The sequence below is a fragment of the Tamandua tetradactyla genome, chromosome 3, assembly GCF_023851605.1.
Source record: "Tamandua tetradactyla isolate mTamTet1 chromosome 3, mTamTet1.pri, whole genome shotgun sequence".
Classification (NCBI taxonomy): domain Eukaryota; kingdom Metazoa; phylum Chordata; class Mammalia; order Pilosa; family Myrmecophagidae; genus Tamandua; species Tamandua tetradactyla.
The window spans coordinates 34,281,351-34,295,840 of record NC_135329.1 but is presented as its reverse complement, the minus strand read 5'-3'; the positions used below and the strand labels follow the sequence as shown (position 1 = coordinate 34,295,840).

The 14,490-nt window shown below is 39.7% G+C and overlaps 1 protein-coding gene across 1 annotated transcript; it reads right to left on the bottom strand.

Annotated features, from left to right (window-relative positions):
- Positions 1–936: 936 nt before the first annotated feature.
- Positions 937–13,629, bottom strand: DEFB1 (defensin beta 1). The gene is made up of 2 exons (XM_077151868.1): positions 13,490–13,629; positions 937–1,324 (listed from the first exon to the last, which is right to left on the bottom strand). The coding sequence occupies exons 1-2, from the start codon at positions 13,548–13,550 to the stop codon at positions 1,188–1,190; spliced, it is 198 nt and encodes a 65-aa protein (XP_077007983.1). The 5' UTR covers positions 13,551–13,629; the 3' UTR covers positions 937–1,187.
- Positions 13,630–14,490: the final 861 nt, after the last annotated feature.

Genomic DNA, 14,490 nt, shown 5'->3' with positions numbered 1-14,490 from the left:
CACTATCTCATAAACCAAAAAATCTGAAGTAAACACATAGTTACATGTTTTTCTTTCTTTCTTTCTTTTATTTTTATTTTTACTTCAAGAAATGGATCTTGGAAACCCAGTCACTGGCTGTACCAAATGGGAAGTTTAGGGATCTATCTCTAACTTAATATCCAGAGAAATGCTACCCGAGAGATCTTAAATATCTTGATGATGGAAATTCCTAGCCTGACTGAGATTTCTTTTCAGAACAGAATGGTCCTGGACTATTGTTTAACTCTTTAGAGGAAGGAAGAGGCCTGGATGGACTGTAATTAAGACTATATGTTATGTATATGCTAATGAGAGTACTTGAGTGGAGAGTAATGTCTAACACATAAAGCAAAGTGCTTTTATAATGGTTGATGTGCATTTGTGCTTATAATTTGGGTTGTGGAATATGAAGTTGCTGTCACCAGATTAAGGAGCTAACAGCACTGGAGCTTTTAGAAACATCAGGAGCTGTTGGAAATTTATTGATAAAAAGGGATATTGTCCCCCACCAATGGGTGTCCAGACCCAAGATGTTCTGCCAGTCTAATGGTCTAAAAGGAATGAAATGAGGATGACCCAGGTCATATAAAATGCTTTTGTCAGTGATATGTAACTAGATTATATAATTGTGGTGAAGTGAGAAATTGAATTCTGACAACCCAGGTATTAGGGCTAGATGAAATCTTTTAGTGGTAATAATGGCAACTTCCAAATGACAAAGTGAACCAAGCTACTCCTTTAAGCACGAAAAGGAAAAAAAATTAGCAGTTTGGGGCATTGCAGAGCTACTATTTTACTAAATAGGTTTCTGAGACCATTGAATTTTGGGTGACCCTCTGCTAGGAATAAGGAATGTGCATCTCTTGACATCAACACGTCTTCGACCTTGTGTCACCCTTTGCATTGCTCATATATTGGTTTGGTAGTAAAATAAAGTGGAAGTGACATTGCTCAAAGCTTGTTTCATGCATACTTTGTGGTCTGGCCCATCTCACCTTCTAATCACACACCCTTTGTTAAGCTTTCTTAACCTCTTCCAAAATGACAACCATGATTTTTTTTTTGTCTGAGACAGTAATATTCCAAAAAAAGGTTTTCTTTTATTAAAACAGCAATTACAAATGCTTCACTTGTTTTCTGCATTCATTCTCCAGGTCACTCTCAGCTCAGTATGAACGAATGCAACACTTGGCCTTTCCATTGTAACAAGTGCCTTCAATTTTGTTAAAGAGTGGGCAAGAGGAAAAGTGACAGGTTCCTCCTTTTTGGACACATCTGTAGTGGTCAGACTTCTTGCCAATGCCTGTAAGAGTAGAAAAAAACATTTCAGGCTTGTGGTTTACAGGCACATTGATTTTAGAATATTTGGTGAAATCAAGACATCTTTACAAAGGAATTCAGAGAGCATTCTCTTAAACACAATTTATGTTCAATTTATCTTTGAGTATACTGATGAAGTAATGCATCTCAATCTAAGGATTAGATCAGCTGTGACCAAACAAAACCCAAAGATACAGGGCAGAGTTGTGAGTGGGGGTTTCATTCGCCAAGAAAACTTCAAGAGGTGAAGGCATTCAAGGTACTCCACAAGTAAGTCAAATACCACATCTCACCACACCCCAAACTCAAATCCTCTATTTTAAAAGTACTGAACCAAGTATTGTTCCATTAGAACCACCTAAACTTTTTCTCATTTCCATGCTCTTTGATTATGATGTTCTGACTTGAATCTTTGTATCCTCACCACCCACTACCACTATTTCTGCTGAACTCCTACAATCATTTAATGTCTGAAATTAGAAATCTCTTCAAAACTTTCATAGTTTTCTCCAGTTGGAATTTATTTTTCTTCCAGAATAACAATCTCATAATTAGAAGGTACCATAGATTAGTCATCTATTGCATGAAATAAAGTTTAAAATCTCTGAACAATCCCCCTGGTAACTGTCTATCATGCCTTTATTACGCATTTCTCTATTGATAGGGCTTCACCACTCTAAGAATGAGTATATTCTAATGCCACTTATCTTTGCTTGTTAGAAAGATAGTTTTCATTCTGCTTGAAATTGTCCTTTCAATAATTTCTTTCCAGAGGCTCTTTTTCTGCTTTATTAAGTTAAGTCTAATCAATCATTCAGAGGCAGTAAAATTTTCATTAATTTTACTTAAAAAAATCGTTTTCTCGTTTCTCTCAATGTCTAGTTTTCAGACCCTTCACAATCCTGTTCTTTCTCCTTTGGATCTATACAAATTTTAAAACATTTCTTGAAGTTTGAAGCCTAGAATTAAATGCAAAATATCAGAAAATACCTACCAAAAGCTAAATAGGCTTCATTTTCTATTGTTTTGCTTACTATAGAGCTCTGTTGCCCAATAGGCTAACCATTAGCTATATGTAGCTAATTGCATTTAAGTTCATTAAATTTGCACTAATCACATTTCAAGTGCTCAAAAGCCACATGTGGCTAATGGCTACTGTATTGGACAGTGTAGGCATGGAACATTTCCACTAGGACAGACCACATTGCTAAGGAGATAGAAGAGAATTGAGAGACATCTTGGTTTGACCATCTCATTACTTATGAAAAGTTTTGGATCAAAGCCACTCATGTAGACAAAACAGTCTCCTGGTCTCCAGCTTTGTATTCCTTCTCTATATCATAATGATTTCTGTTAATCTGACCAAGAAAATATTGGGTTTTAAGAGCCTCACTATAACATTGATCTCAAATGTCATGCTCACCTAGACTTCCAAGTCTCCAATTCTAACTTTTGATTCCCTTCATTGAAGACTCTCTGAGTTAGAAGGATACTTTGAGGATACTTAGTCCAATCGCTTCGCAAAATTGAATTCCTTCTACAGTATCTCCTTCAAATGATTATGATATATAAGGATGATCATTTGAGCTAAAAAATTTAAAAGCACTTTGAAATCATTAAGAGCTATAATTTTTTTCTTGTTCTTGTTTTATATATTTTTCCTTTTCCCCTTCTTTATACTGGGTAAGCAGAAGAGGCCCAAACACAATTACAGTTTTTATAGCCAGGATGGATCTCAAAGCTCAACTAATTTAACCTTTCCATGATCCTCTCCTCAGATGAAGAAACTAAAGTCAAAGAGTCTCCAAGATCATGCAGCGAGGCAAAGATGAGGACTGGAATCCAAGTCTCCACATCCCAACCCAAGTTTTTGTTCTACCCCATCACACCACTGGTTGATTATTCCATTATAATGCTGACAAAGAATACTTGGTTGATATTAGCTTCAAAGATATGGTACAGTCTAGGACACACACACACAAAAAGCAACATACTTAGTGTCAGGGTATATAATCCTCCAAGGAGTAGTTCCAGGAATGCATCATGTTTTTCTAATTTATAGACAAGAAAACTGAAGTCTAGAGAGGTTAAATAAAGTGCCCATCAGTACACAGCATCCAAACCACATACTGACTAGTTCCCAAATCCATATTTCTTACCATACTGGTTCCCAGGATGAAGGGTAGGCTCCTTAGACAACTTCGGTCTAAAAAAGTTTCTACTTTTGGTAGAAAAGCCATTTGAAAACAGTTCTAAATAGACTTCTATACCAATTTGGCATGAAGGAGGGGACAAAGGTGGTCTAATTTACTACTCTTTAGTTATAAAACATAGGATGCATTTACAATTATGGGTTAAGAAAGCAACAGAGTAGCCTTTATTTTATCCTCTTCTCACTTCTTTCCTCCTTTATACTCATAAAGGGCATTAAGGAAAAGAATAAAAGACTGTATCAGTTTATTTAATCCATGGACCTGTTACAGCCACCTTATCTGATCTAACACATGGGTGTCTGTGGTGACCAGACATTTGGCAAGGTTAGGAGACATTTTGGTTGTCAAAACTCATGTATGTATATACAACTGCAGGCATCTCTTGGGTCAAGATGAAGAAAGGTGTAAAACAAAGGACAACATCAATGAATAGCCAGCCAAAGGTGGCCAAGTTTGAGAAACCCTGTTCTAGAGCAGCCTTCTCCACTGGGCATGCAAATTAGAATCACCTGGTGCACTCCTAAAGAATTGATTTAATTTTCTGGGGTGGGGTCTATATGTTAGTATTTTTAAAAAACTCAGATAAATCTAATATTTAGTAAAGAATTAAGAACTGATGGAGGGTTTGCTCCAGATAATACAGATAACCTGAATCCTGTATGACTGCTCCACTCTGTCCCCACACTTTCTGACTCAGATAATCTAGGGTGAGGCCTGATAATTTACATTTCTAACAAGTTCCCTGGTGATACTGAAGCTGCTGGTACAGGGAACACACTTTGAGAGCCACTGGTCAAGAGTGTCAAGGTTGCAGCCTCTGCTTCCTTCATTCTAGTGACATTTTTCCATGGCACTTCCTTTTACCCCTTGCAGAGACATTTTTCTTTCTCCTTATGTTAGATTTATCTGTGTGCATGTCTGTCTGAGGGAAGAAAATATGTTTAACTTGGAACAGGGCCTGTAGATGTTTGTTGAATTGAAGTGCTTCTAAAGAGCTTCCACTTCGAAAAATAGTGAACTGGGCAGCCCAACTAGAGAAGCTGGAACAGTAGATAAGTATATACAAACAAAATTAAAGCCAAAATTTTGGGGAAAAACAGGAAAAAAAGCAGGGACTTCCCATTCTACCAACATAGAAAGTAACATTATAAATGTATGCCAATGAATGTGGACATTTTTATTGGAAATAGAAAAATTCCTAGTAAAATGCAACTTACTAAGATACACACAGGAGCATTAGAAAGTTGAAATAGTACCATAACTATTGAAGAAATTAAGTCCACAAATAAAACCCCAGGCCAACATGGCTTCAATAACAAATTCTACCAATCAATAATTTTAAAATAACATCACTAATACATAAACTGTTTCTCAGGATTAAAAAGAGAACATTCCATAACTCATGTTGTGATGCCAACATGGTTTTAATCCTAATACCTAACAAGATTAGTAATAAAGGGAAAGGAAAGGAAAATTGCAGATCAGCCTCTATAACAAATAGGCAAAAATCCTGAAAAAAATAATCAACAAACAGAATCAAGAAATATATGAAAATAATATAACCAGGTTCATATATCTCATTAATACAAGGTTTCATTTAATAGTTGAAAATCAGTCAAAGCCATATTAACAATAAAGGAGGAAAATATATCATTATCTGAATACATGTAGAAAAAGCACTTGAAAAATTCAACATTGATTTATGATAAAAACTCTTAGAAAATTAGAAATTAGAGGGATTTCCTTAATCTGATAACAGATATCTACAAAAACTTTTAGCACACAGTACACTCAATGTTCAAATATTGAAACTTTTCCATTTGCCATTGGCAACCAGAGCTAACTGTTATCACATTTCCATTCAACCAGGTACTCAAGTATGAGCCAGGGCTGTGAGATAAGAAAAAAGAATTTTTAAAGTTACAAAGACTGGAAAGGAAGAAACAAGATTGTAACTGCATTCAGATATTACAATTATATATTGAAAATTCAAAGGGAATTAACAAGCCTGCTGGATACAAGCTCAATATACCTAAAATCAACAACAAAAAACAATTTTACTTCTATACGTTAGCAATCAACAGCAAAAATGAAATTAAAGACAGCCATACAGATAGCATAAAATATTAAATGCTTAATTTTGTAAATCTAAGAAGATTTGTGCAATAGCTCTCTGTATATGAAGGCTAAAACATTTTGGGAAAAATTAAAGAAGATCTAAATAAATGGAAAGATGCATTATGTTTAAATGTTGAAAGACTGAATATTTTTAAAATGCTACTGCAGTTTTAACCTCAAAACATGAAAATCCCAACTGGTACTTTTATGAAACTTGACATGCCAAAACTACAATTTTTATGGAAATTCAAAGGGCCAAAACATTCAAGACACTTTTGAAGAAGACGGTGAGAGTACTTGCTCGACTGGATTTCGAGGCTAATTGTAGAGCAACTGTAACTAAGGCAGTGTGGTGATAACACAAAGATAGACAAATGTATACAAATGGAACAGAATAAATAGCGCAGAAAGAGACCCACGCATATATTGAGAATTGTTGTAGAACAACAGAGGTTCAACAGAGAAGTGGGGAAAGAATGGTCTTTCCCATAATTGGTTCTGGGACAACTGGATACTCATATCGGAAAAAATGCAAACAAAAAATTGGGTAAATGCAACAGAAAAAGCAGTAAACTTTTAAAAAAAAGATGATACTGGAGACTTTCTTCATGTCTTTAGGAGAAAGACAGATTTCTTAAGATACAAAAAAGACTAGTCCTAAAGGAAAAGAGATTACACTCTTAACTGCCTTAAAATAATAATAAAAATAACCTCTGTCTAAGGAAAGTTTTCATTAAAGGAGTGAAAATTTAAGACACAAAGTGGGAGAAGATACTTGCAAGACATTGTATACAGAATATAGAGAGAAGTATTGCAAATCAGCAAAGCAAATAATAGAAAAAATGAACTAAAGACAAACAGGCACTTCACAAGAAGTACCCAAGTTGCTAACCTTTTTATCTATCAGAGAGATGCAATTTAAAACCCCAGTGAGAGATCACAACCACCAGATAGCTACAATTTAAAAATGAGCATTGTTAAGTGTTGGCAAGGATATGGAGCAACGGGAACTTTCAGTTACTATTTGGAGAACAGTTTGGCATTATCTATTAACATAGAATATATACCATCCTATGACGCAGCAATTCCAAAAGCCAGTAGAAGTACATGCACAAACCAAACTATATTACTCAGCATGAATATTAATGTGGAAACGCAGTATGTTATTATCATAAAAATCTAGCTAGTGATTAACCTTGGAGGGAGAAGGCAATTATGACAGAGAAAGCTTGAGGAAGACTTCTGAGGGGCTGGCAAAGTTCAATTACTTGACCTGTATTGTAGTTAGAGGGGTGCTTGCTTTATAATAATTCATTAATTTTTGCACTCATGTTTTATGTACTTTTGTGGGTTTATGTTTGTTTTACAATTAAAAAAAAGTAAAAACAGGTTGCTGTAAAAAGGTCTTTAGATTCTTGGAGCTCTAGACCTTAGCCATAGCCTTCCATACTGTCCAGGTTCCAGTATCCTTTCTCTTCATGGCATTGGTCTATTTTTCGTTTTTTCCACTCCCTGGATGATGAGGTCCTTGGATAGCTCATAGCCCCTCTTTTCTCTTCCCTTTTCCAAGAATGATAGCCATCCCTCTGAGGTTAGCTCTTATTTTTGTTTTGGTTCTCATTAAGCTGGCCTGAGAAATACAATCTAACATTTCTTGGCAACCACTAGAGTTCTTCAAGTCTGAGAAATGTAGAAAAGACATCACTATCTTGTAGATAAGAAAGAAGAATGAGAAGGGGGAGTTAAACAGGTGTGTAAGGAAGACAGGATTGTGCCATAGTTTCTATGCTTAGGGCTTAAAAGGTGACTCTTTCAAACATACATTCATTAGGCCAGTTATAGCTTGATTGTCAATAATCTTGTTTAAGTATAACTGTAACCCAAATATTTTTCTAGCCAGGTGTAACAATAGCTGTTGGTTGAATGAAATCCAATTGTGATTGAGTAGCAGGAAATAACTAGGAAATATACGCCAATGGGTTAGTCATGGTGGAAATGAAAGGGAGCAAAGAATGGTCATGGAAGCGAGCATATGTGAGTCTCAATTTTTCTGGAGTCTTGAGAAAATAAATCTGTGTAAGGGGTGCATGGATAACAACCATTAATTCTACTGAGACCAAACATAACCTGGCACAGTTCAGACACTGAATGAAGAGTGACTAAATAGATCCCAGATAAGAAAAGTTGGAAATTCAGAGAGGCATAAGTGGGATCTTTGGACTTTATATAATTATATATTTTTCAAAGAGTCTTCCAGAAAATTAGAGACAGAGTGGGTAGAGAGAGAGAATGGAAATTTGATCTAAACCGACTCAATGTCTCATGTATGGAGCAATAAATTTGGCTTTGTATCATAGAGTCAGAGTTAAAAGTGAAATTCTGCAAGAATGTTAAAAGGGAAAATTGGAGAACTGTTGACTAAAGTATAAAATTCTTGTAATAAAAGACCATCAGACCGAGGGAGGTATGGATCGCCAAAATGACAGGGCTTTGCAGAAGATGCAGCCCAATCTCAACCTTCGGCGGGATCCACATATCTCTCTTCCATCCAGGACTGCTTGGCGGAATAAGCAGAAAAGGGCCAGGCTTGGAGAAAGGCCAGGGGAACAGCAGCAGACTTTAAGTGACTAATCTATGCAAATTGTAGGAGTAAACACAGATGCAGATATGGGGGTGCCAAGGAATGTAATCTAGATTTTCATAACAATTGCTATTAGCTCCCACACCTGTGGCTTCAAATAGATTGACTTTGCCCTCAGGGGCAGCGTGAAACTGGTCATAGGCGAGGAATGAGCTTATTGAAGCCCTTCCGGGGCCTCCGTCAGTTAGAGAAGGCTGCTCACCTGGTCTCTGAGGGTCCCCAAGGATTGGTAGTAGTGGCAGAAGGACTGCCCAGGAGTTAGTGGGTTGCCTTTCATTGGGGTATTAAAATAGAGCCAAATGCAAGCCTGGGGAGTGGTGCAGACAGTAGTAGCTCAAGCCATTGATGGACGCACAGAGGATTGGATTTTTTCTATACATTTTTTAAAAGCTATATGAGATAAAATCGAACATACAAGCCACACCCGCAAAACAAATAAACAACAAATCCCCCAAACAAACTGGAGTATAACAAAAAATCCCAGGCTCTCTTCCACTTAGAAGTAGCTCACAAAGTCCCTACTCATCTAGAATCTGTTCCTGGGTGTTCATAATCAGCAATGCTTTGTATCAGGTTCAGAAAATTTTCAATTCAACTTCTGTCTAGATTATTCCTAAGATAAATCTGTGTGCCTGGAGATATGTCCTGAGGTCTTTGTGAAGTAGATGGAAAGAATACAGGACTTGGGGTCAGAACTGGATTTGAGCCTGTGTTTACTAGCTGTATATTTGAAAAGTCACAGACTCTCTGAGACTCACTTCTCAAAACATCTCTAGAACGGGGCTAACAGCAGTTCCTGCATGGTAAGGATAGTGGGGGTATGTAGTGAGATAGGATTCACAGGTCTGATTTTTTTCCACTATGAAATGCTACATAGGGTGGTTTTGTACTGTTATTTTTGTGTTTGAGGACAACTACGGTTTCCCATCAAACTGACTAAGAGATGCCTTTGCCAAGACCGGTTTGGAGGCTGCAGGGGGCCATGTATGAAGGCCACGAGGAGCATGTTTTTCTGGATGAGATCCAGAGGCCATAGCAGGCACATTCTAGCAACTATTGCCAGAGGTCAGAGAGGTAGAAGGGATTAGTGCCAACAGGTTGGAGTGTGGATTGTAGAGGGAGACACTCAGGTCTGTGCAGGGACGAGCTGAGACCAAGAATCGCAGAATGTTAGAGCTGGAAGTCATTTTACCCGACTCCTCATTTTAAAGATGTATAAACCGAGGCCCAGCCTGTTGTGTGTGGGGTTCTGGAGGGAAAGAAAGAAAAATATTGAGGAATGACCAATGTCTGTATTCGTGGATTTTGTTAATTTTGCTATACTTATGTGCTAGTGATCTAGAAAAAAAAAGGAGAGTAGTAATAGAAATGGATCTGTTTAGAGGTGAATGTCCTAACTGGTCTGCTTAGCCCCTCTTGCTCTCCTCTAAGATGCCTCCAAACAGCAGTCAAACTGATCTTTTAAAAGAGTCATTTCTAGGTGGGCCATGAGGGCTCAGCAGGCCGAGTTCTCGTCTGCCATGCCAGAGACCTGGGTTCGGTTCCTGGTGTCTGCCCATGTTTAAAAGAAAAAAAAAGTCATTTCTGATTACAGATTAAAGACCTTTAGTGGCTCACCCAGACCCTAATACTCGTCATGCCTCATAAGGCCTTACCTGACTGGCCCCCGCACATCGCTGGTCCGTCTCTCTTGGGGATCCTAACCACCGTTCACTCCTCTCTTCTCCTGGACCTCAAGAGGCAGGTGGTGCTGGCTTTGGACATGCTGGCCTGAGTTTGGGTCCTAAGTGGGTTGCTACTCACTGGGGTATTAAATAGAGGCCGAATGCCAGCCTATTGCTGTTGCATAGGCAACGGCAAACATCATTCAATAATGTTTTTTCCTATCTCATTGTGGAGTGATGAAGATTAAATTAAAGGTGATAGCCATTGTTTTTATCCCTTTTTCTCTCAGGGCTTTTGCACATTCGTTTTTTGGTCTGGTTTGTCCTTGTTCCTGCCTGCCTCCTCACTTTTCACTAGTGTATTTGGTTCAGTGCTACAAATTCAGATGCCCACAGCAGTCAAGCATATAATCTAAATGTGTGGAGGGACTGAGGATAAGACAATAGGGAGCAGCGGGGCCTGTAGTGAAATGGGGAGCGAGTGCCCTGTCTGAAGGAGCAGACACTATTTATTTGAAGCTCTCTTTTGCCACGAGGGAACACTGCCACATCTTTTGTTTTTGTTTTTGAAGTGAAGATAAAAATCTGGATGTTATGTAGCATATTCTGATTTTGAAATGTTGGGAAGGAGTTCATTTTTTTTTGAAAACCGCATGTATACACAAGCTGCTTCCATTTTTCCTTCACTTCTCAGCTGCCTTTAGAAAGCTGTCCTTGATTCCTCAGGACTAAGGTGACCCCTATTGTCATGTATTCTCTGGGCTCCCTGTACTTAGTAGCATTTCACAACACAATTATGAAGTAACTCATTATATAATCAGTTGCTGCATGTTGAGCTCTGTATTTAGAATGTAAACTCATGAGATCAAGGACTAGTGTTTTCCTTGATCATTTCCAGTTCCCAGGACACAGTAGTTGTTAATTAAATGTTTGTTGTACAATTGAATGAACAGTCTCATATTATCTTGACTTCCAAAGACCTTAGCTGGGAAATCATCTAGCTAAAGCAGATACTTGATTTGCCCTGTCATTTTGACATCACTCTGTGTTCACAGAGAAACCCTTTTTATGAGATAAAAGTGGTCAACCCATATATTTTTCTTATCTGATAGTGAGGGAAGCTGCCAAGATCTGCTGTGTCTCATGATTGCATGCACTGTGGCCCCATAGCTTCTATTCACCTTGTGTCCGGTGGGCCTCTTTTTACCCCAAATGTAAAACTGGGTTGGACTAGGGGAGTGAGAAATGGGAGTGCAGTGAGCCTGCGGGACCTCTGAGGGTGAGCCGTGACATGATTCTGGGGCCTGAGCACCGTCTTCATGGAGCAGCTCCCAGTTTCCACCTGGCGCCAACCTCCAAAGCTGGTTGTGCTCAAAACAGCCAGTGCAGCTCTGCAGGCAGTGGGGGTAAAACACAACAAAAACAAAAGAAAACCCCACAACCCTGACCTAATAAAATGACGCAGAGAGTAAGTGAGGATTGACTGCTGTCTGGCCCAGAAGAGAGAGGCTAGTGAAACCTGGATAATTGAATGGGAAGACAGAGGGGGCAGTTTTACCTCCCTCCTCCAGGCAACAACACTCCCACTAACACATAAAATCCCAGAAGAAAATATTTGTATTAAGAATTGTCCTTCTCATGGGCCATGATGGCTTAGCAGGCAGAGTTCTCGCCTACATGCAGGCCACCTGGGTTCGATTTCCCGTGTCTGCCCATGCAAAAAAAAACAAAAACAAAACAAAAACAAAAAAGAATTGTCCTTCTTTATAGCCCTGTCTCCAAATGTGAGCATTTAGGGAGAGTAGAGGCTCCTTAAAGGTGGTGTTTTGGCCTGCAGGGTGCTCCAGATTGCTCAGAGATCCACACCTCTTAGCACGGAGAGGGGAGTGGGTACTGTTTTGTGCCCCTTCCAGAACACGTGTTGGTTTTGGCCAACCCCAATGGAAATACCTTCCTGAAGTCTCCCTATCCACATACTGAAAATCCATTTACTGATAGGTTTACCCAGGTCAGATTTATGGGTTGTCAAAGATAGAGTAGTATAGCCTGTGAGTATCTAAGCTAATCCTGTACACACTAAGTACTTAATAAAGGTTAGCTATTATTTCTATAGTGGGTGATTAGTAAGTTTAGCTGTTCCTAAATATCCTTGGAAAAACTTTTGTTGTCTGTGCTTCAAATGAGATGCACATAATCATGTTTAGATATGATAGATTGAAAATAACAACTCCATCAGAATAATAAAGCCATAATAATGACTTTCAAAACTTTTTTTACTTTAAACTAAATTACCACATGGAAGTAAATTTTGCATCAGGTCTAAGTATAAACACACACACACATACACGAATATAATGAAAGAGTATGAGCCCTCACTCCATGGCATGCACTGATATTTCCTATTCTATTCTACTAAAAAAAGCCTGGTTGTGCCTCACCAAACTGATTTCTTTCTCTAATGGGTCACAGCTGGCCATAAGAAAATGCTGTATTAGTATACTTTTGTACCCAGCTTTCAGATGGAGAAAGCAAGGCAGAATTGAAGAAATCAGGCATATCTCTATGATTAAATGATGATCTGGAGAAAAGTATAATTAGGACCTTTCAGAGAATTTCAGAGCTATGAATGCTTTTAGAGTCACCTACCACAGCCTACTTATTTTGCAGATGAGGAACTAAGGCCTAGAAGTATGTGACTTGTTCAAGGTCACTCAGTTAGTAGGTGACACAGCAGGGATAAAACTTTGATCCCTGATTGCTCCTGTAGTGTCCCATCTTCCTTACATCAGGGGCACTACTGCTTTAACCCAGACAAATTGGCATCATCCGGTTGCCAAGGAGAGTGAGAGTGCCTACTGTAGAGAATGTGAATGAATTTCTCAAGGAAGGTAGAAGGGTCTCCTTTCTCGGCTCCCTGTGAATCCCTTCCTGCCTCCACATGAGATGAGTCAAATGCCTTGGGTGAGTTGGCCCTGTGGTGGGGCAGGTGGCATCTCACCTGCAGCAGGGCACCTGGAGGCCCCACCCGTGGCCTGGGATCCAGATGGAGATTGGCAGCCTGCATCGCTCACATCCTGGCCACCCTTCCCTGCGTAGGATGCTGAGGCCTCAGTGTGAGCAGACACATTGCAGGTTAAGTAGGCAATACCTTTCCACATAGGGTATTTTCTAGATGTCCAAGCCAAAGACAAATGCTGGGAGATGCATGGAGCCTTAAGAAAGGGCAGGGAGCAAGACATACATCCATGTCTTCAGCAGCCATGCTGCCTTCAGAGACCCTGGGTAAAACAGGAAAGATAGTTTCCTCTGCTGGTTCAGAGACAACACAAAGGACCAGCAGCCTCAGCCAACTGCCTACTGCCTTCTGCTGGTGGCAGCTCACTAGACCGTGGAGATGCTTTTCTATCTGCTTGTCCCTCAGGACCCAGGAAGCATCTATCCTTAGAGCTCACTTTAGTCCTGGAGTTCCCACCTTTGGGGCACGGTGCCCTCCAGCATGTCCCAAGGCTTACCTGAGACACTCTGGGAGACAAGTAAGCAGAGAGTCAACAGAAGGAAACACAGGATCCTCATGGTGACTGGCAGGCTGGGACCTGGGCTGGCGAGAGAGGGAGAGGCTTTTGCGGAGGCTGAGCTGACAGGCTTTCGGATGCTAGAGTGACACTGTATTTATGGGGCTGAAGGATTGCACAATCTCATAGATGGATCTGTAACGAGGGTGTGGCAACCCACAGAGAGAAATTCCAATAGAGAACGCCTTGTGCCATTTGCCCCGAGCAGTGTTCAAGTCATGTGGGCAGGCTTCTCCATCTAGCTACAGCTGGATTTAGCTCTCAGCCTGGAAACATGGGGCTGGCTCTTCCTTCCAATGTTGTTTTCTATGCTGGCCAGTTATGACTGGATCACAGAAAAGGTATCCTGTTGGGGGTTTCCCTCAAATGTCTAGTTGCTGGAACAGAGGAGCAAAGAGGTGATTACGGTAAAGCCTTGTAGGTGCTCTGATAACAGCTTGCAGGTTTTGTTGTGGGAGCATCAGAAGGTGACTTAACCAGCTTGAGGAGGTGAGGCAAGGCTTCCCACTCTCCTGGGGCATCCTTAGCCTTCCCAGCCTATGGTGCGACCCTGTAGCAGTTCATAGGCACAGTCAGTAAAGGGTGTTTGCGAGAAATGGTTAAGGAGCTGCCCAAGACATACCAAATTCCAAGAAAAGCTGGGGAGGAGGCTGAACAATGTCTCACCTTAGAGAAGAAAGGAGACCTGTCTTCTGCCTCCTTTCTTTCTTTTACCCATTCCTCAGGGACTGAAAGTCCTTAGAGAGGCAGTTAGTGTAGAGGTTGGAGAGTTAGGCTTTTCAGACTATTATCCTAGGCCTTTCATTAACTGGTTTTGTGACTTTGAGCAATTTATTTAAATTCTCTGTGCCTCAGTTGTTTCCTCTATAAAATCGGAATAATGGTACTACCCAATCATGGAATCATGTGTAGATTAAATAAAATAATGGATTTAAAAATCT

Excerpts from the sequence above, each read along its gene's own strand:
- DEFB1 (XM_077151868.1), bottom strand. The coding sequence starts at position 13,550 with ATGAGGATCCTGTGTTTCCTTCTGTTGACTCTCTGCTTACTTGTCTCC. Across the intron at positions 1,325-13,489 it reads TGTCTCCCAGAGTGTCTCAG|GCATTGGCAAGAAGTCTGAC; the intron begins GTAAGCCTTGGG and ends CTACTCTTACAG.